Source organism: Pleurodeles waltl, chromosome 8, assembly GCF_031143425.1.
Source record: "Pleurodeles waltl isolate 20211129_DDA chromosome 8, aPleWal1.hap1.20221129, whole genome shotgun sequence".
Classification (NCBI taxonomy): Eukaryota; Metazoa; Chordata; class Amphibia; order Caudata; family Salamandridae; genus Pleurodeles; species Pleurodeles waltl.
In genome coordinates, this window is record NC_090447.1 from 197,706,884 (window position 1) to 197,728,813 (window position 21,930).

Genomic DNA, 21,930 nt, shown 5'->3' on the forward strand with positions numbered 1-21,930 from the left:
TTTATTTATGAATGCATTATTATGGGTCACTGTTATGTATGTCTGCTGTCGCAGTTTGTCACTGTGTTGTTTCAATTACTGATAAAATCTAATAAAAAAAAACAAAGGTTTTATGAGATGAATACTTATATTGTATGATTATCCAAGTACGTTTGGTGTTATGGTGACCAAAATAATTTAAGGTGTAAAATAAGTAAAAACTTCACAAATAAAGCCAAAATATGTACATAAGTGTTTTCAATTTCTGTTGTGGGAGAGTAGTGCTGACAGTTGAGAAGCAAAATGAAACTAAATAACATTTTCTTTAAATTACAGCAGGATTTCAAACATTCTGATTACAGCCTATGGAGGAAATTCCACAAAAACACAACATGCAGAGGCAAGAAATCCCATACACAGTAACGCTGGTCAAATAAAATCTAGAAACGCCTTGGCTGGTATGGCTTGAGGATGTTCAAATGTGGGTGGGAATCAGTATACAGATGCAACTATGACAAAATATGATGTGAAGTCAGATGCTAGCCAGCCAACAAACCCACAGAATGCTAGAAGGTTTTTGTTAATGTCTGAGGTTCTATCTCTTGTTGGTACTGACCTCTTCTGAGAATCATTAGAATAGTCTACTCCTTTCCTCCTTCTATCCCTAAGATGCATTAACCTTTAAGATGCTGTAAAATGCTCAAATAAGAGAGAATAAAATATTGGCTGGAGATGACAAATATGAGAGCCTATTAGATGAATGATCTACATTCATATCACATTTGTGCCATCTCCATGAGCATTAAACAATAGTTGTCATTACTCACTTTCATGGAAATCAATTAACTCACATCAGCAAGATTGCTGAGCTGGCCTTGCGAGAACTCAAAGCTGCGACCTACAAGTTATAGCAGAGATCAACATAGAGTTTTTGTTTTAGCCAGGTGTCCTTAAAAGACAGTATCCACAGTGAGTGCAGGAAGACCGTTTTAATTGCCTTAATTTTCTAAAGATGCCATTTCAAGGTACATAAAACTCCTATTTGGTATATATGTGTCCTATTTCTTGAAGATGAAGAAAATTCAAGATGAAGGGAAATGTCTCGATCACTTGAGCCCTAGGTATGTATACTTCCTTTACATATCAGTTCTTCTTTGTTTCGTTGGTCAAATATGTTGCTCCCCCTGCCTCTCTATCCTCTGTGGGGGGCCATGTTCCAATGAATGACAATTTATGTTTTCTTCAATTACATACTTAAAAAGTATTAAACAAATTACCGTTGACTTTCTTCTTAATCTCCTCTTCATTCTCAATTTTTTCAGCCAGATTTTTCATATGTTTCATTATTCCGGCCTTTAGTCTCTGGGAATAAGACAAGAAAAAACATTTAATACACAACAATTAAATTTAATAGACAATAAATACATTTATTAAAGCCTTCCGTCCTGCTTGATCGGTGCACATTATTGCCTGCATTATAATTTAAAATATGCCTTTTCTGGTTATATTATGTTAAAGCCTTTCTGCTAAACCTGCAAACTATTGCTTTGTCCATTCCTGCCATATATCTCAATACATTGCGAAGTTATTTTTGAGCACAGGGCTATGATGCATAAGACTGTTAGTCTTGATCAGTTACTCATTTACTATAGAAATATGCTGCTCAATTTCTTCCTAGATTGATTGGCTAACATCGGCAGTGTCATTTCTGTGCATGATGACTGAAAACTAGTCTTTGCTAGGCAAACTGTGAACAAGGATAATAAAGCCAAGTTGGAGGACTACGGTTCTCCAGTGAGGAAGTGGTCTGAAAAAATGTTAGCTGGAAACTGGGCAAAAATATTTAGTCTGATAAATAAAAGTCAATCATTATATTAAAAAGCACCCTTGCAGCACTTTGCAACTGTGAAATGCAAACTTTCCAAGCTTATTATTTAATTGCAAAGTGTTGACATTGATAAACACAACAGTATGAACCTCTTGTTGATCATTCTGCAGTATTGGCAGGCACAGCAAACCACTGTACATGAAATCTGCGATACAAGACAACCTATCTGTTATATGTATATTAATAAAGCAGCTGTAACTCAAACATGGTTAACTTTAAGGAAGAACATCTTCCAATATTAGAAAACCAACAAAGCTATAGTGAAGATTCTATATCTCTTCCTGGAAAGAATGCCATTTGGAAATCAGAAGGTATGGAGTTATTTTCAATGAATTGTGACATCTGGGCAAACATTGCTCTTTTTGTCAGTTTGCCCACGAAAGATCCATTTGTAACTGGTCTCGTAGTTGTTTGGGTCATGGGGTCCAGGTTTGCTATCTTTATTAATGGGCACATGTCTTCTGGAAAATTCCTGTGGTTAAAGCATTATAGATGATTTTTCTTACTGGTGTGCCAGCAGAGGTAGTTAAAAGAATGTTCTTGAACATTTGTGGTTGACTAGCTTGCTTTAACCAGATCCATAACTTCACTCTGTAATAGTTGTTTGAAGGAATGCAGAGGCTGGGTTAGCCTAACCTTGGAGGGGATTGTTGGAAATGGGTTGGTGCTGATAGTTTTCCTTTCTTTTAAATAGGCGTCCAACAAGTCTGCTTTGGTTGTGTCGTGATTTGCCAGCTTGTTAGTAAGCAATGTTATTGAGACATGGGAGGAGTTCCTTCTGTGCATTTAAGTTTACAAAATTAAGTGAGAATTTAAAAATAAATTATAAAATTCTTTATTTGCACATTTTATCATTTTGAATTATGTCTGAATAGTACTTTTTTAGCATTTTTGATTGTTGACTTGTATGTTCTGTTACTTGATTACTATTTACTTTGATCCAGGTGTGCTGCAACTTTGAAATTTGTTTTTTTTATCTTTTTCAGTTCAGCATTCCTCTAAGGGGCTTGTTTTATTTTCTTCTGTTTTGTTGCTCTTAGTGGTATTAGAATATCAAACACCTCCTGTTAAGATTTTGAATGGAATGTATTGTGTATAGATCTGTTTTGGAAGTTAGTTGTGTTTTTACATCACAATGCAGTAACAATCCAGTAACTACCTACCTCTCCATTCAACCACTGATAGGAGAGGTAGGTAGTTACTGGATTGTTACTGCATTGTGATGTAGTTTCTTTAAAGAGAAGTCTACAATTATTTCCTAAATTGGAGCAGCACTGGGGCGGTCCTGATGAACACTGGGATGTTGTTCCAGATCCTGGGAGCATGGACGAAAAAGGCCTGTTGCCTTATTTTCCCTTTTTACTTCATAGCCTCAAGTTTGATGGAGGCCTGGCTGTCCTACCAGAAACGGTGGGTTTGTCCATAAGATGGGCAGAGGTTCTGCCATGATGGCCTTGTGGTGATGCAGCTAGTTTTTGTAGATGGTGTGGGCTGGCAAGGGGAGCCAATAGAGTGCCATCAGCACAGGGGATTGTGAGGTCCTATTTCTTGCGGCCTTGGATGAGACATGCAACGATGTGTAGGATGCCCTTAAAGGTTGCCAGTTGAGTCTGGGAGGCCATGGGAAACGGTGCTAAAACATCCAGATGAGATAGTTCAAGGGCTCAAATACTAATTCTGAAGTCAGTACCTGAAGGAAATTATTTCACTTTCTTTAAACAGGGGAGCTAGTACCAGGCCGCCTGTTTTTTTAGGCAATGTGATCCTAGGCGGTGAGGCTGGTGTCCAAGGTGAATCCAAGTGGCCTGCCAATCGGTGACACTTGGGTTTCAGGGATGTCAAGGTTCAAGTCACTGAGCCAGGTTTGTACTACATCTTGCTTGAAGATCTAGGCAAATAACAATATGGTTAATTACTGGGAGGAGTCAAAAAAATTCTTAATTCATATGTTATGCACCATCCCGCCTTCTTTTTGGCTGGGTCAAGGAAGTATCTTTTTTTCCTGAGGGTGTATGTCCATCCGCCTGCGACACCAGACATGTCCCGTGCCTAGTCTACATCCTCAGATTAGTTTATTTTCTTTTGTTGACCTGTACGGTTCATAAGGCTTCACTCATGCTTGTATGTTTATAGTTTAGACCTCTTTCTGAAAACTTGCAGCTCATCTCTGGGGAGGCGGGAAGGTAGCATGTAAATTAAGAAAATTCTTCAAGCCGCAAAGCTACTCCTAGAACTAAGTAACCTTTTGTTGTGCAGTGTGACTTCTATGGATTCACACGCTGTGCACAGATTCCATAGCGGCGTTCCCCCCTCTGAGGAGGTCAGGTGGGAGTAGGTGATCACATCTTAGCACCTCCTGTTCCACCTGTGCTTCCTTGTTCGTTAGAATGTCCACAATATTGTTTGTGAGTGTGTACTGATGTCTTCGTGGCTACCACACATATGTAATTTAGGATACATTCGTAATGAATGCCAGCATGGCTCCTTTCTTCCTTGTGGATTTTGCTCTTGGTTTCTCCTCTAGTGTTAGTCAAGCTTTCAACATATCAAGATGGTTTTGCACTATCCACCTCGCAAAGATCCCTTTTGCAAGTCCTTACTTATAGGTAAGTAACAAATTTAGAATTGGCAACCATTTCTAAACAGTTTTGTTTCCTGCAGGTAATATATGGCTTTCCTCCTGACATCTAGTGTATGTACTGCCCTTTCTGCTTGCGTTTTTGGCTGTTGGAAAAAACATCAGTAGTTGTATTGTCTGGCAACATGGAAGAGCGATATGAATTTTGGGAATATTGTGGGTTTCTTCTTATGACTACCCTGCCCCGTGCATTTGAAGATCAGGTTCGTGTACTGTAAATCTCTGTCTTTATGCAGCCAAGTGCTGGCAACCAAAAATGCTTTCTTAAGTATTAACCATTTCAGCCCTGTTCTGTGCATAGGTTGGAATGGTGGTTTTCGTCACTTGAGCTGTGCCATCCTCTAGGCACAATGTCTAATGTATTTATGTAGTACAGTACTCTTAACAGTAATCAGGTAAAAACCCAACACAATTAAAATCCCAATAGAGTAATGTCTTTATAAATAAAATGACACCAAAACAATAAAAATCAAATAAGTAGATCCGGAGTAATGAAGTTTTCAATAGAAATAGCACCTAAAAAAAACAAAGTACCAATTGTAATTATCTGGTCACGCTGGACTGGGTCAAAGTCATGACTGAAAGCAAGTCAGGTACAGGGACCAAGTTTTTCCAGTGGAAAGTTTAACTTGTGAAGTCTAGTTTTCATGTGAGAAGCACTTTACAACAAGGTCATGAGCAGTTAGGCTGCAAGCTGGAGCCAGAGAGAAGCTGGTCACTGGCGGCTGCTAAAGTCTTAGGCCTCAGTCTGAATTTTGTGTCAGCAATACTGTCATTGTTGGCGTGAAGAGCTGGTCGATGATCAGGTATGTGTTGGTGGGAAACGCTGGACAGCTGTTGTCGACATGAAGAGCTCCAGGCAGCGAAGTCCAGGGTCTGGGTCTGTATTCAGGAAGGTTGTGTCAGCAGTGCAATCCAGGACCCATGTTCTCCTTGGTGAAGACCTCTTGCGTTTGCAAGGAGACTCGGTACTGTTCTTTTTGACGCAAAGAACCAAGAAAGTCTGTTTTTTCACCTGGACTCCAGGTCTTGCAGTTTTGGGGTTAGAGGATTACATTAACACAAGTCAAGAGTCTAGGACCTTTGAGGGCAACCTTTGGTGTTTGGACTCACTTTAGCAGAGGCCAGCAGAACCAATTGGTTCTGGTTAACTGGTCAGTTGCAGGGAACAGCTCTAGAAGCCCTGTAGCTCAAACAAGAAATCAGCAAATTGAACTTGAGTGTCACTTCTGTGGGACCTTGTTTCAAGGCAAGCAGGTTCAGCCTTCCTTAAGGCAAATGGGCAGTCCTTCTTCTGAGTTTCCACAGGTCCAGCTGTCTTCTGATGAAAGGTTCTGAGGGTGCTACTTTTATAATCAGTGCTTGCCTGTGTGTGGGGGACTCCCCCTTTGTCTAATTCTAAACTGGTTCTGGTCAGTTTGTTCCTTTTTCCTGGGTCTGGCTCTACCCTGGCTAGCAAAACAAAGGGCAAGTAGGATCATGTGTGAGCTGTATTTACCAGTGACAGGACAGGCACCTTTTCTTCAGTGTGGAATGAATACACATCACAGGAGAACCACAAACAGTCATGTGATTGGCAGAGAGGCACATTTGGTTCAGGCAGGAAAATGCCAACTTTGTAAAAGTAGCATTTTCGAAATAGTAATTAAAAAATCTGACTTTACCATCAAAGAGGATTTTGAAGTACAATTCCAATGAGTTGGAGAAGTATTTCTCCATCAAGTCCCAAACTGAAACTATCACGAATCAAGTGTAATAAAGTAACCCAGTGTTAGTATGTGGCAGGGATAGACTTGCAGCAGTGAAAAACGACTTGGGGGGATTTTTCACTGCCAGGCCATGTAAAACTTAAGTATACATGTTTGACTTTTTAAGTACCAACCACCATGCCCTATGAGCCTTAAGGGCCTACTTTAGGAGTGCCTTAAAAATATTAAAAAAGGAAGGTTTACTCCTGGCAAATGGTTTATTTTGCATTTATTTTGCCATGTCGAAATGGTTGCTTTAAACTGCACTACATGTTGCAAAGGCAGACCTGAGGTACGTTTTATAATGTTAATTTAGTGGGTGACACAATAAATGTTGCAGTCCTCTAGCAGTATTTAATTTACAAGACTTGGGTATATATAGTATCATATACTAGAGACTAAATTAGACTTAATTATACCAAATTCAATGTGCTATTAGGTGTATACCAATGTTCCTATGCGTGTAAGGGAGGTACAAGACCATTACCACTGATTAGTAGGAGTAAAGTGCACAGTGCTAATGCCGACATAAACAGGTTCAGCAAAAACATAGGTTAGTGAAAGCAAAGTATCTGGGGGAATACCACACAAGTCATTTCCAAAAACAGGTGTATTTAAAAAAGGCTTTCTTCTACAGTGTTGCTTGTGTATGCCACTATAACTGATGGATGCGCTTTTAAGTGATGTTATGAAAGAACCCTTGTAGGAAGTTGGCTCTGTATGTACTATTTCAAAGTAAGAAATAGCATGCACAGAGTCCAAGGGTTCCCCTTAGAGGTAAGTTAGTGGCAAAAAGAGATAATTCTAATGCTCTATTTTGTGGTAGTGTGGTCGAGCAGTAGGCTTATCAGAGGGTAGTGTTAAGCATTTGTTGTACACCCACAGGCAATAAATGAAGAACACACACTCAAAGACAATTCCAGGCCTATAGGTTTTTATATAGAAAAATATATTTTCTTAGTTTATTTTAAGTCAATACTTCAAATGAAAGATACTTCACTTAGGTATCATAGGAACTTTGAATCAGCAAAATAGTATGTACAGTTTTGGCAAAAATGGCAATAAGCTATTTTAAAACTAGACAGTGCAAATTTCAACAGTTCCTGGGGAGGTAAGTATTTGTTAGTTTTGCAGGTAAGTAAACCACCAACAGGGTTCAAAATTGGGTCCAAGGTAGCCCACCGTTGGGGGTTCAGGGCAACCCCAAAGTTACCACACCAGCAGCTCAGGGCCGGTCAGGTGCAGAGGTCAAAGTGGTGCCCAAAATGCATAGGCTTCAATGGAGAAGGGGGTGCCCCGGTTCCAGTCTGCCAGCAGGTAAGTACCCGCAACTTCGGAGGGCAGACCAGGGTGGTTTTGTAGGGCACCCGGGGGGGGGGACACAAGTCAGCACAGAAAGTACACCCTCAGTGGCACGGGGGCGGCAGGGTGCAGACTGCAAACAGGCGTCGGGTTTGCAATAGAATTCAATGGGAGACCCAGGGGTCTCTTCAGCGAAGCAGGCAGGCAATGGGGCGGGGGGGGAAACGGGGATCCTCGGTGTAGCCACCACCTGGGTATGGGAGAGGGCCACCTGGGGGTCGCTTCTGCACTGGAGTTCGGATCCTTCAGGTCCTGGGGGCTGCGGGTGCAGTGTCTTTACCAGGCGTCGGGTTCTTAGAAGCAGGCAGTCACGGTCCGGGGGAGTCTCTGGATTCCCTCTGCAGGCGTCGTTGGGGGGGTTCCGGGGGGGTCAACTCTGGCTACTCACAGGGTCGCAGTCGGCGGGGAGTCCTCCCTGTAGTGTTGTTTCTCCGTAGGTCGAGCCGGGGGTGTCAGGTGCAGAGTGGAAAGTCTCACGCTTCCGGCGGGAAATGTGCAGTCTTTTAAAAGTTGTTTCTTTGTTGCAAAGTTGTATCTTCTTTGGAGCAGAGCCGCTGTCCTCTGGAGTTCTTGGTCCTTTTAGATGCAGGGTAGTCCTCTGAGGCTTCAGAGGTCGCTGGACCCTGGGGGACGCGTCGCTGTTGCAGTTTTTCTTGAAGTGGGGAGACAGGCCGGTAGGGCTGGGGCCAAAGCAGTTGGTGTCTCCGTCTTCTCTGAAGGGCTTTCAGGTCAGCAGTCCTTCTTTGTCTTCAGGTTGCAGGAATCGGTTTTCCTAGGTTCTGGGGCCCCTAAATACTCAATTTAGGGGTGTGTTTAGGTCTGGGGGGTTAGTAGCCAATGGCTACTAGCCCTGAGGGTGGCTACACCCTCTTTGTGCCTCCTCCCTGAGGGGAGGGGGGCACATCCCTAATCCTATTGGCGGAATCCTCCATCTGCAAGATAGAGGATTTCTAAAAGTCAGAGTCACCTCAGCTCAGGACACCTTAGGGGTTGCCCTGACTGGCCAGTGACTCCTCCTTGTTTTTCTCATTATTTCCTCCGGCCTTGCCGCCAAAAGTGGGGCCGTGGCCGGAGGGGGCGGGCATCTTCACTAGCTGGGATGCCCTGTGGCGCTGTAACAAAGGGGGTGAGCATTTGAGGCTCACCGCCAGGTGTTACAGTTCCTGCAGGGGGAGGTGAGAAGCACCTCCACCCAGTACAGGCTATGTTCCTGGCCACAGAGTGACAAAGGCCCTCTCCCCATGTGGCCAGCAACATGTCTCCAGTGTGGCAGGCTGGCAAAACTAGTCAGCCCACACTGGAAGTGGGTTATGTTTTCAGGGGGACTCTCTAAGATGCCCTCTGGGTTGTATTTCACAATAAAATGTACACTGGCATCAGTGTGCATTTATTGCGCTGAGAAGTTTGATACCAAACTTCCCAGTTTTCAGTGTAGCCATTATGGTGCTGTGGAGTTCGTGTATGACAGACTCCCAGACCATATACTCTTATGGCTACCCTGCACTTACAATGTCTAAGGTTTTGCTTAGACACTGTAGGGGCATAGTGCTCATGCACCTATGCCCTCACCTATGGTATAGTGAACCCTGCCTTAGGGCTGTAAGGCCTGCTAGAGGGGTGACTTATCTATGCCATGGGCAGTGTGAGGTTGGCATGGCACCCTGAGGGGAGTGCCATGTCGACTTAGTCATTTTCTCCCCACCAGCACACACAAAAGCTGGCAAGCAGTGTGTCTGTGCTGAGTGAGGGGTCCCCAGCGTGGCATAAGACATGCTGCAGCCCTTAGAGACCTTCCCTGGCATCAGGGCCCTAGGTACCAGGGGTACCAGTTACAAGGGACTTACCTGGATGCCAGGGTGTGCCAATTGTGACAACAAAGGTACAGTTTTAGGGAAAGAACACTGGTGCTGGGGCCTGGTTAGCAGGCCTCAGCACACTTTCAAATCATAAATTGGCATCAGCAAAGGCAAAAAGTCAGGGGGTAACCATTCCAAGGAGACATTTCCTTACAACCCTCATGTAAAAAGTGCGCAAGGTACCTGATGATAGTATTATCTTGCGGTAGACAGTTCGTTAGTCCTGCCATCCTGCCCCAACTGACAATTGAGTCCCATTTAGTGATATTTGCTGTTGGCTTTCTGGTTTCCCTTAGTACCTCCATTCATCTACAGGGAAGTCCTGGGTGTCAAAAATCTGAGTCAGCAGAAGCCTCAATGCTAAGTTTAACATGGCTGATTCTGGCTGACATACTGGTCCCTTGTGCATAGATAGTAGGTCATATAAGTCAGGTAGTTTAATCATCTTTCCCTGCAACATTTCCTTGAGGTCTCAGTACCATGTCTGACTGGTTGGGGAAACTATCGAGTGTAAGGGGCATACGTGTTTGCCTGTTCCTTCTTATCACTATAAGTATCAGTATAATTGAGGAAAGTGAACACAAATTCCCCTCATAAGTCTATCTACATGGCATTTCCTTGAGTTAGGCAGTGAGGCTACCTAGATGCGTAGCTCTGGCATTTTGCTTTTGTTGCAAAGAGGACCTTATCTGAGGTGCCCCACATGCGTAAAACCTTTTCCACAATTGTCTTATTTAGCTCTTATTCATGTGCTGTACCTGCCTGTTACATCCTAGATGCCTGGTAGGGGAAAGGCTTTCAGCCATGCTGCTCTGTATTGCCAAATTCTAGATCTCATCCTAGTTTGGACAGCACAAGACTGATGTAGATTCTTCACAGTTAAATGAGAGAGAATCCCAGTTCGAGTCTGTATAACTGTCTATATGCTCCTTTGGTACTTTATCAGCAAGTTTGCCTTTAACACCCAGGCGTTGAAGTTGGGGTAGACATGTATCTCCTTGTCGTCAACTGTGCTGCTACCACTGCAAGACATTTTCTAAACACCCTGGTTTCTGACCTCATTCGAAAAGGGAGAACCATGAATTGATTATGTAAACTGTCCTCCACAAACATGAGATATTTCTTGTGCTCAATGTTCTTTGGATCATGCAGCAAGGTATGCTTTAGGCCTATAGATGCTATGAAGTTCCTTTTCTTTATGTGTGGAATTAAATCTTGCCGTGTGGCAAATTTAAGTATCTGGCTCTTGATGAACTAGTTTAAGAATGCTAGGCCCAGAATAGGCCTCAGTGTCAGATCCTGCTTTGGAATTTTAAAGACTACTGAGCATACTCCCAAACTGTGGAACTTCTTTGGTATCTCCTTCTAGTGCTTTGTTTTTCTAGGTGATTTGTTACTTCCTGTTTCAAATGGATTAGTGCCCCATTGTTGGTCCTTCGGTTGTTTGGCATTGTGCCTTTCTTATCTGCTTTACAACAGCAGTGTTCTATGCTAATGAGAACCCACTTGTCAGAGTCGATTCTTTCACCCCCTCCTCGAGAAATCCTCCTATTCTGCCCCCTCACTGGCGTGGTGTTGGGAACCACTTATTTGGTGATCATTTAAATGTCAGACTTTTTTTGGGTCTGCTCTCTTCTGGTCCAGCCTCGAAGGAACGGTTTTGGAGTAGTTGAGTAATGCCATTGAGTAATTGTGCTACTGGTCTGCAGTATAAATCTGGCCTTAGGAGTAATGGGTTAAACTCCCCCTCAATCTGTAATTCTCAGAGGTGAGGCCCCACTTTTAAAGGTATCCTCAAAACTGCAGAATCCCCATTGCCTTTGATGTATCACTGCCCTCCACTTGCTGAAGTGACTCAACAACAGCAGCTGCAAATAAGGTCTTTCCTATAAAGAGCATGTTGATAATGATATCTTTGAACTTCCTGCAAGGAGGACTCTTAACCAGCATATCTTCTTAGGATGGTGCCCTTGAACATCTGTTTGCTGAGTCTCAGGCTGATGTTAGAAAGGTACTGGAGAGTCTTCCCCTCCTGATTCACTGATTTAGCTCTTGTGCTGTTGTGGAAGGCGCTGCATCAGGTCGTCCATGTCCTCCCACTCCTGGTATCTGTACCTGAGGAGTAGGGCACTGGGGTTGGCTTACTGCCACTATGTTGCAGCTGTTATTTCCACTATTGCCACCCTCTTCCTTCCTTTGTTTGGTAGCGGACCAGTAGAAGTAGGAGCTTTTGCTATTTGGTGTTGTTCATAATGTACAGAGGGTCCTTTACAGAGTGTCTATATTTTGTCTCCACCCTGGGTGTTAATACTTTAGAAGACAAAGGTTCCTTCAAAGCCTCCTTTCCTTGGTCAAGAATGCTTGGCAGTATGGGCAAGTAGTGTTTGTCCTTTAGAAAGGCAGTAGGGTCTTGAGTAAAAAAAAAAAAAAAAGATAAATTTAAAAAAAATAAAAAAAAAGAACAGGAATCTACTTGTTCCTCTCCAGCTGTAGCCCATTTGTATCTTCCACACTTCTAGTAAGTGTGTAATAGATGGCAATGTCATTTGGAGTGAATGCCTGAAGAGGTAAAAGTCTATACTTTCTTCAGGGGAATCTGTGTCCACATCTAGTCAGCCTTGTTTTGTTGACTCAAGACTCGTTGAAGAGCCCTTGGTCATACTGCTCTTATTCTTTGTAAAAGCTCCTTCTCTTCTCCATTTTGAGGTTCAGGTGTTGTAAGACGTTCCTGTTTCATGTCTAGATATTCTGGCCCCTTGGTCTCCTATATTCTTGGAAGGGGTCTGATGTTCTAAGGAAATTTGTCAAACTCTCTCTACCTTTGAGCTTTGAGTTTCTACTTCTTCCGCTCTACTTCAACTGTTCTCTGGACATTTTTCAGCACTGAGGATTCTGCCCCCCCCACCAAACCCCACAGGGTACTTACTGGTCACCTTTATGAGTTGAGCAGAAGTCTGAGTGTGTGTCTTTGGGCTTGGGTTCTGGCATCTAGGTTGTTTTATTGGCTATGGAGTCCAAATTTCTGGCTGTCCTGCGTTGGCCATGTGGTTTTGCTGGAGCCTGTTCTTTGTGCTCTCCATAACTTTTAAAACAATTCTCGGCATTACATTTCAAGAGGTGAACAACATTTCTTTGACTTCAGACACCTCTCATGGCACCACTTTGGTTTCTTAAGGGTTTTCCTTATTGTTCAACAGACTGAAGTGTCTAAGAGAAGCTTACTTGCCCTGACACTACAACATAGTGTAGTGTGCCTATGTCGGTTTCTCCCTTCTCTATGTGTCCGGTCAAGAAAGTCTGCAAATGCCTTGTCCACTTCAGATTTAGGGGCCTTAGTCAGGTACAGCTGTATACCTTGCAGCTGGCTGCCCTTCCATGTGAATTAGTGGTGACTCTTTGGGCAGAATCTAAAAGGTGCTTTTTTCTATATTCACCCCCGCTGGACATTTTACAACCGAAGTGATTGAAGGTTCATATAAAAATCTGAGTTTTGTGTATTTTTCCTGCCCGCCTTGACATCCACTGTCTAATCTGGTGTTTTGCTCTATCCTTTTCAGCTCTCTTCACCATTTCGAAGAACAGCAACCCAGAACTTTGGACTGTGCTTCAGTACCCAGCAGCAGAAAAAGTAATTTGATGATGGTAACCATGCACAAGGGTCCTGGATGCATGCCTCTGGCATTACAAGGAGCCACACATACACATCAAATGGTTAACACACAAAAGGCGATGAGAGAATTTCTGGACCCCAACGATTAGAAGGCTCAATAACACAGAGCATGTCAATCCAATAAGATACATGCTGCACAACAGGAATACTGCCTTAACTGGGTTGACCTTCAGGCAGGCCCTGGACATACAGGTTTAGATGAGGTGCAAGCAGGGTATGGTGCGTTCGATGCCTGGAGCCGAGGAGACTCTGAGATAAAGTTGTTTATTGTCAGAATATGAGGGAATTCTAATTTTGTTATCTGTGAATAGAGCCCAAAGACCTTCATGTACAGGCTGAAGACAGCAGACAGTACAGAATGCTGAGGGAGTCCACAGACAATAGCGATCTTTCAGGATCTGGAGGTGTCCATGTGAAAGAACTGCTACTGATTAGAAAGGTAGGACAACCAGAGAAGGACACTGCCAGGCTGCAGATTATGTTTGCTCCTAATTGAGAAGGTCTAGCCTATTGGGGGGCCTTCACATGCAGAGTAGCAAACATCTTGAGTAGGGTGAAGAACCACAGTTGTCTGGCCCTCGTTAGAGCTACCAGGATGAGGGTGGGAGAGACTTGCCTTAGCTTGCCGACTACGTATGGAAGAAACGGGAGAGGACGAGAAGCATAGGCAAATTTCCCTGACTAGTTAATCCATAGGACATTGTCCAGGGACTGTAGATGTAGACACGTGGAGGGGAAACTCTAGGATGTTGTAATTTTTTACATAGGCAATTGGTCTATTTGTGGAAGCCCCCACCTCTGAATGTTAGGGAGAAGGACTTGTAAATGTAAATGGAGAGGACATGAACAATCTTACAAAACATGTATCCTCCTACAGAGACCCCCACCCCCTCTAAATTAAGGTGATATTGGAAAAGAGAGACAGATTAAGTTTGTGCATCACTTTATGACTTTCAATTCAATAACAAAAACAATTATTTAGTTAATACTAGTTATTAAAGTATTAAAGAGTAAAATGTTCAAACTGTTTAAATTGCTAATTAAAAATCAGCTCATTTAAAATAGTTTTATGGTGCTGTTCTACATAGGAGTGGCATTAGTGTGATTATAAGCAAACATTTCAATAGGATTCAGCATTTGAAAAAATAAAATTAAAGAGGACTCTGAAGACTTAAACAGAAACTAAAGTTGAAATAGATAAAAACCAACCACTGCCCAAGAAATCAATGTCCAACATGAAGAAAAGAGCACCACAGAAATACTGGGAGACGTTTGTCAGGGTCCAATGAACAACACATCTTTATAATGTGAATATTATTTTAGATTTTTTTTATTGGGAATCAATGATCTAAAAATAAGTACAAACCATAACATACACACCAAAAGCAATGTGCAAGACCTTATCTTTAATTAAAAATATGCAATTAGAAATATTGCAAATCATCTTCTAGGTGAGATTACATATCACATTAACCATTTCACTTTCATAGAGAAGATTATTAATACACTATCAAATAATTTGATTATTTACTGTTAAATCACATTTCGTGTAGATTTTTTCTTAATCAATGATCTAAAAATAAATCGTAAATCTGCAAAGAGAATGGCTTGGAAGTATAAACAAGCATTGGCTATACCAATCGCTTTGGCTTTGCAAATTGAAAAGACGTTTGCAAGAGGGGCACATGAGTAACAGTCACAAACGCCTATTCTCCATATATACAGAACCTTGCACTGCTGCTTCATTTCTTAGTTGTGTGCATTTGGTAGGTATGGGAGTTAGTCTTCATTGTTACCACATGCCCGTATATGTTTTGTCTGTTTAAAGTTTACACTGCTAAGGATGGGCACGCAGTAACTGTGTTGTACTGTATACCAGTGGATCTTGAACCAATTTTCAGTAAACAAATGCCAATGAAAGACGTTAGAGAAAGACTAGGGAGCAAGAGGAGGAGCAGCAGAGGGGCTCAAGGAGGAGGAGCTTCACACTAATCTGTGAGAGGGCTGCAGCCAAGTCAATGCGGTGGGAAGAGGACGGTGCTTCTCAATGTGAGAGGGAACCAGTACAGCAAGCAGGACAGTGGTGGTGGTGCGGGATCAATGAAGGCAGTGAAAAGTCCACGTGGGATGTGAGCTATACAGAGTACAAAAGAGCAGCACATGATTTAAAGGAGCCATAGGGTGAGCAGAAAAGGTGAAAGTCTGAGCAGCGCAGGTTTCAGCTTAAACGGGGTTGGAGGAGGGGAGAGCCTGGGGAGCTTATTGTTTGTGGAGGGGGGGGACCAGCTCACAGTTAAAGGCACAGTAGCACAGAGCCTCAAGGGTTGCAGCACCGGACCTGGGGGATGGTGGAACTGCAAGATCCAAGTGTGAGGGAGAAGGCCGATCAGAATGCAAGTGGGTAAGCAATGAAGAATCCAAGGGGGAATGAGAAACACAGTGTACAAGAGCTCGGGATGGGGAGCGTAAGGGCTCAAGAGGTGGAAGTGAGTAATGCAGGCCATGCAATGGGGTAATCAGCATAGAGCAGGGCAGCAAATGGGACAGGAAGAAGTGGCAGACAGCATGCTTCCTTTTCACACTCAAGTGAGGTATAATAGCTTTTCCCATCACACACACAGCAGATACAACATAGGTACCAGGAGTTCAAGCTTTGCTCACATATACTTGACAGATATGACATGTGCATGAGCAGTGCACTCTGTGCATGCATCTATCACACCCATAGAAAAGGTACATTTTATACAGCTGTATAGACTCCCTCACACAAAACTGTCACAGTAAGCACAGCTGTGTGCAGGTTACAAGTCAAAGAACAGGCTGGAAGGGGAGAACTCAGCGAATCACATAGTACCAGAGCCACTCCCAGCCTTGCAAGGGTTGCGCAAGCAACCCTTGTAACAGGAAAGAGACAGCACAAACCGCAGAGGTGAACGTTTCATCCCACACACAACGTAGGTGTCAGAAGTGCAAGCTTTACTTGCACACCTAAAACGGGTATTGGTGCAGGTGGCAGCAATGCAAGCTTTCTTCACACAAACAGAACATTTACCAAATGGGCATTAAATGTGTGCAGGCATTCCTCGCATGCACGGAAAAGGTACCACATGGGGATCAGCAGTACAACCTTCCTATCCTATGTGAACAGACAACAGGTACCAGATGGTAACAGCAGTGCAACCATACCTTGCCTTCAGAGAACTTCTATCAAATGTGCATAAGCTGAGTAAGCTTCACTTCAACAGCCTACCTTTTTTGATCAGGTGCAACCTAAATCTTCAACTTTTTTCTGTATCGACCATGGTTACCAATATGGGCAGGAACAGAGCAAGTTACCCTCTCATGAACAGAACAGGTATAGTAATGGGAGACATACTCAGCGAAATAGAAAGAAAGTGACAGAGAGCTGTGGTGGAAATTACAAATGGCATCCTCAGCCCTGCAAAGACGAGGCATTGCAGCAATCAATCACTCAACCAGGAATTTGTAAAGCACACTACTCACCCGTGAGGGTCTCAAGACGCGGGGGGGAAAGAGTGCTGCTACTGCTCGAACAGCCAGGTCTTAAGAAGTTTCCTGAAGGTAAGGAGGTCTTTGGTCTGGCGCAGGTGGGTGGGAAGAGTGTTCCACGTTTTGGCAGCGAGGTGCGAGAATGATCTACCATCGGTTAAAGTTCTGCGGACGCGTGGGACAGTTGCGGGGCGAGGTCGGTGGAGCAGAGATGCCGGGTTGGGGTGTAGAAGGAGGGTCGCCTGTTGAGGTATTCTGGTCCGGTGTTGTGCAGTGCTTTGTGAGCATGGATGAGGAGTTTGAAGGTGATTCCCTTGTTGACTGGGAGCCAGTGCAGGTTTCTCAGTTGGGCTGTGATGTGGCAGTGGCGGGGGATGTCCAGGATGAGGCGTGTGGAGGCGTTCTGGATGAGTTGCAGCCTCTTCTGGAGTTTGGCCGTGGTTTCTGCGTAGAGGGCATTGCCGGAGTCCAGTTTTCTTTTTACGAGGGCTTGGGTGACTGTTCTTCTGGTTTCGGGTTGGTATCCATTTGTAGATCTTTCGGAGCATGCGGAGGGTGTTGAAGCAGGAGGAGGAGATGGCGTTGACTTGCTGGGTCATGGAAAATGAGGAGTCCAAGATGAATCCTAGGTTGCGTGAGTTGTCGGTTGGATTCGGAGCGGCTCCAAGAGTGGCAGGCCACCAGGAGTCATCGCATGCGGAGGGATGGAGCCGAAAATTAGGACTTCTGTCTTGTCGGAATTCAGTTTGAGGCAGCTGCTCTTCATCCATTCGGCGATGACCTTCATTCTTTCGTGGAGGTAGGTCTTGGCAGAATGCTTGGTGAGGGAGAGGATCAGCTGGGTGTCGTCGGCGTATGAGATGATGTTGAGGTTGTGGGATCAGGCGATGTTAGTGAGCGGGGCCATGTAGACGTTGAAGAGGGTCGGGCTGAGGGACGAACCCTGGGGTATGCCACAGATGAATTTGGTGGCCTCCGAGCGGAATGGGGGGAGGCGGACTCTCTGGGTTCTGCCAGTGAGATAGCAGAAGACCAAGTCCAGGGCTCTGTTGCGGATTCCTCCATTGCTGAGGCGTGAGCATAGGGTGTGGTGGCAGATGGTGTTGAACGCGGCCGAGAGGTCCAGGAGGATGAGGGCCGCGGTTTCGCCGTTGTCCAGTATTGTTCTGATGTTGACGGTGACGGTGATGAGGGCGGTTTCGGTACTGTGGTTGCTGCGGAATCCAGACTTGGAAGGGTTCAGGGTGCAGTTCTCCTCGAGGAAGAGGGTTAGTTGTCTGTTGAAAGCCTTCTTCATGAATTTTGTCGGGAATGGGAGCAGGGAGATAGGCCAAAGTTCTTGAGGTCCTTTGGGTCCGCCTTGGGTTTTTTGAGGAGGGCGTTAATCTCGGCGTGTTTCCAGCTCTCCGGGAACGTGGCAAACTCGAAGAAGCTGTTGATGATCTTCCGTAGTTGGGGTGCGATGAAGGAGCTTGCTTTGTTGAGGATGTGGTGAGGGCAGGTGTCAGATGGAGAGCTGGAGTGGATGGTGTTCATGATTTCTATGGTGTCGTTGTCATTGATGGGGGTTCAGGAGAGCAGGAGGTTGGTCGGAGGTGAATCTGTGGTGTTGGTGGTTGCCGGGGGGGTCTGGGTGCTGAAGCTGTTGTGGGTGTCAGCAATCTTGCGGTGGAATTAGGAGGCTAGGGAGTCACAGAGGTCTTGGGATGGCAGGATGTCATTGGCACTGGAGCTGAGGTTGGAGAGTTCCTTCACGACGTTGAAGAGCTCCTTGTGGCTGTGTGCGTTGTTGTTGATTCGGGCTTTGAAGGCGGTTCTCTTGGCGGCTCAGATGAGTTGGTGGGGTCTGCGGATGACATTTTTGAAGGCTGTGTGGTTGTACAGAGTCTGATCTTGGCGCCACTTTCTTTCGAGTCTTCGGCAGGTTTGCTTAGATTCGTGGAGGTCGGCAGTAAATCAGAAGGCCTTTTTTGTCGGTGCGTCTGTTGGAGGGATTCTCAATTGGGGCGAGAGTATTGGCACAGGTGTCAACCCAATGCCTGAAGTTGCGGGCAGCTGCCTCAGTGTTGGTGGTGTCGATGGGTGAGTTCCAGGAGAGGGTCGCAATAAGTTTGTCTTCAGTGACCTTGTTCCAGCTGCGGTGGGGGATCCATTGTGGGTGGTGGTGTGTTGTGGGTTTCTTGAAGGAGAAGCGGATGCAGCGGTGGTCTGTCCAGGGACGTTCGGTGGTGTGGCTGAAGGAGATGTGATTGCTGACGGAGAAAATAGGGTCGAGTGTGTGTCCTGCGGAGTGGGTCAGTGTTGTGACAAGCTGTTTAAGGCCAAGGTTGGAGAGGTTGTCAAGCAGGGTGGCGGTGCTGTTGTCGTTGGTGTTCTCGAGGTGGAAGTTTAAGTCCCCGAGGAGTATGTAGTCCGTGGATGCGAGAGTGTGCGTGCTGATGACGTCGGTGATGGAGTCGCTGAACTGCTGTCAGGGGCTGGGGGGCCTGTAGATGAGGGTCCCTCGGAGGGTGGTGTTTGGGTCAGTGTGGATCTGGAAGTGCAGGTGTTCGGCAGTGCTGAGGGTGTCTTCGGTGCTGGTCGTGATCCTGAGGGTGTTCTTGTGAAGTATGGCGATGCCTCCTCCTGGTTTGTTGGAGCGATCCCTGCGGGTGATCTGGTAGCTGTCCAGGATGGCTATGGCGATGTCAGGCACTAAGGTGGGGTTCATCCAAGTCTCGGTCAGGAAGGCGATGTCTGGGGAGGCTGATTTGAGCAGATTTGATTGCTCTACTTGGTGCTTGTGGACGGAGCGGGTGTTGAGGAGGCCTCATCTGAGATGGTTGTGTCCTGCCTTGGTGGGTGGGTCGTTGGCGTGGAGGCTGGTGAAGATGCAGTTCCGGTCCCCGGGTGGTCTGGGGGAGGCTTGAAGGCAAGCGGGAGAGCAGCTGGTGTTGAGGGCACGGAGGGTGGCGGCGTCATAGTGAAGACATGCATGGCGGCGGTGGGAGGGGAACAGGAGCCAGAGGTTCTGGCGCTGGGCGCGGTCCAGGCACGGACGGGCACATGCGGGCTTGCCTTTGGCGCGCCACTGGCGTGGGCGCGGAGCTTCCGCCATTAAGTAGGGAGGTAGGGGGAGGAGAGGACAGCTGGGAGGCGGGAGCGAAAAAGGGGGCAGGCTGGAAAAAGGGGGCAGGCGCGAGGGCAGCAGCGACTGGGGAGAGAGGGGGAGAGCGAAAGTGGGGGAGAGCGAAAGTGAGAGAGAGCGGAGTGAGAGAAAAACGAGGAAGAGAGTAGGGAAGCAAATGGAGCACAATGGGACAGAAGAGAAGCAGAGCAGAGAGCAAAGCAGAAAAAGGAGGAGAAAAGGAGGAGAAAGCCAGAAGGTAGCCTAGTAGGAAAACAGAGCTCTCCCACTAGACACCAGGGATGAGGCGCAGGCAGAAGCCTGAGGGTGGAGGAGAGCCTCGAACTCCTGACAGGGGTCAGGAGTTCAGACGAGCCTGGGAAAGGGCTCTACTTGTAAGGTGGAGCAACGGAAGGAAGAGCAGTGCACTGACCAGGTCAGAAGAGGCAAGGTAGGAACCTGGACGAGAACTTCAGTGGTCAAGAGCAGCAGCTAGGTGGGATTGAGAGGACAAAGGAGGTTTGATGCTTATGATGCTGGTCCACTAACTACTGAGCCAGATCAAAAAGCCCATCACTGTTCCTTGGACAGTTAATGAACATGCTATGGCAAAGCCAGTTTTCTCAATACGATTTTCCCAGTGATTAATAAATAACCTCGAATAATATGTAAAATATTAGAGCCAACCAGGCTTTCGGAAGGCATTGGGTGTAATACAAAATATTAATGCTGGTTCTCAGAATGTCCAACAGTGTAATCCCCATACAATGCCTCATAAGTCAAATACAATAACAAGGGAATTTTTACAATGCACCTGGTCGTTTTCCACAAATTCCCATTTTTTTGACAAATTCCGCCACCACCAATCTAGTTTCCAAAGTGCCCTAGTATGAAAAGCAACATTCCTGAGCTGATTTTAATAAAGCATGATGACGTAAAGAACCACAGTTACCCCAGTATTACGCCAGTCTTTGCCTACTGGGGCAATAATGGACTGCATGTACTGCTTCACATAATCCTGGGGTACTGCAAATACTTGTCTGGATATGGTTCTTTAAATTTCAAGGCACTGAACAAACTGGACTGGCTAAAGTGTTTTATATAGTACAGCAAAATGGATTCTGGTCTCATAATAGCAAAACCAGTGTTCTTATTATGTACAGCCCAAACAACAAGCCAGTTCTCACAATGCTCCATAACGTAAAACATCGTAACCAGGGTTGTTTATACATTTGCCCTACTGAAAACATCATAGCCCTGAGTGTAAGAAAAACATATGCAGCGCCCACCTAATGCTATACAGCGGTTCCCCAGCAGGCGAAAGGGGGAGGAGGAGGCACTTGTCATTTTCAGTCCTGCTAAGTGCTTATCACTGCAGAATGGGGGTGTGACAATTCCAGGCTGAGTCATCCATCTGGAAAGAGAAGGGTGGCACTTCCCAATACCATGCAATGATGTATGTTCACAGATTCTACACCTACTCCAACCACTGTGCTCATCAGCAGAGCTCCCACCCCTACTTCAGCCTCTGTGCACCTCACTGGATGTGTCCCCAGAACTGCAATAGCTTGTTTACTCCAAGAGGCAGAGGCACAGGCACAAGCAATCCCAAACTAAAGATGCAGCAGCACAGCTTAGGGACCCTACAGTCATTGAACGGCCAATAAGATGACTAATCCTCTAACCAATATTATGTCACAACCAGTACTCAGGAGCACAAGAAGGACTCCATGTAGCAGATTCAGTATGAACTCCCAGGTGACAAATTTAGACCCTTCATGCTATAATTACTTCATAAAAGACCACTGTTAAACTGTGTATTTTGATATGTGGCTCCTCAACTTCGCTCAATACAGTTTACAAGTTAAATAATTCCAAATATACTTTTAGGGCTAACAATACTTTGTTTTTGTTTTTTAATAACTCTGTTTTTATTGAGTTTAGAAAACAGAACAATCAAAAATACAATGCAGTGCATATCAATGCGAAACATCACAATATCTTTTTGTCTCACTTCTGGAGGAAAGAGTAAACATACAATCGGAAATAGGGATCAACAGCAACCACTGCAACAGTAGTTCCCCTTAGGCTCCCCTCCCAGAGAAGATCCTCATGTAACCAATCCTTTCATACATCATGAGTATCAGAGACACAACCTCACCACAGTTGGTTG

At 45.1% G+C, this 21,930-nt stretch overlaps 1 protein-coding gene across 3 annotated transcripts in view; it reads right to left on the reverse strand.

Moving 5' to 3' along the window:
* Nucleotides 1–21,930, reverse strand: part of USP16 (ubiquitin specific peptidase 16) — a 318,997-nt gene that overhangs the window by 145,189 nt on the left and 151,878 nt on the right. For all 3 annotated transcript variants that reach the window (XM_069204074.1, XM_069204073.1, XM_069204072.1), the window contains exon 10: nucleotides 1,257–1,341. In XM_069204074.1, coding sequence (XP_069060175.1) covers nucleotides 1,257–1,341 — 85 coding nt within the window. The remainder of the gene's footprint in view (nucleotides 1–1,256; nucleotides 1,342–21,930) is intronic.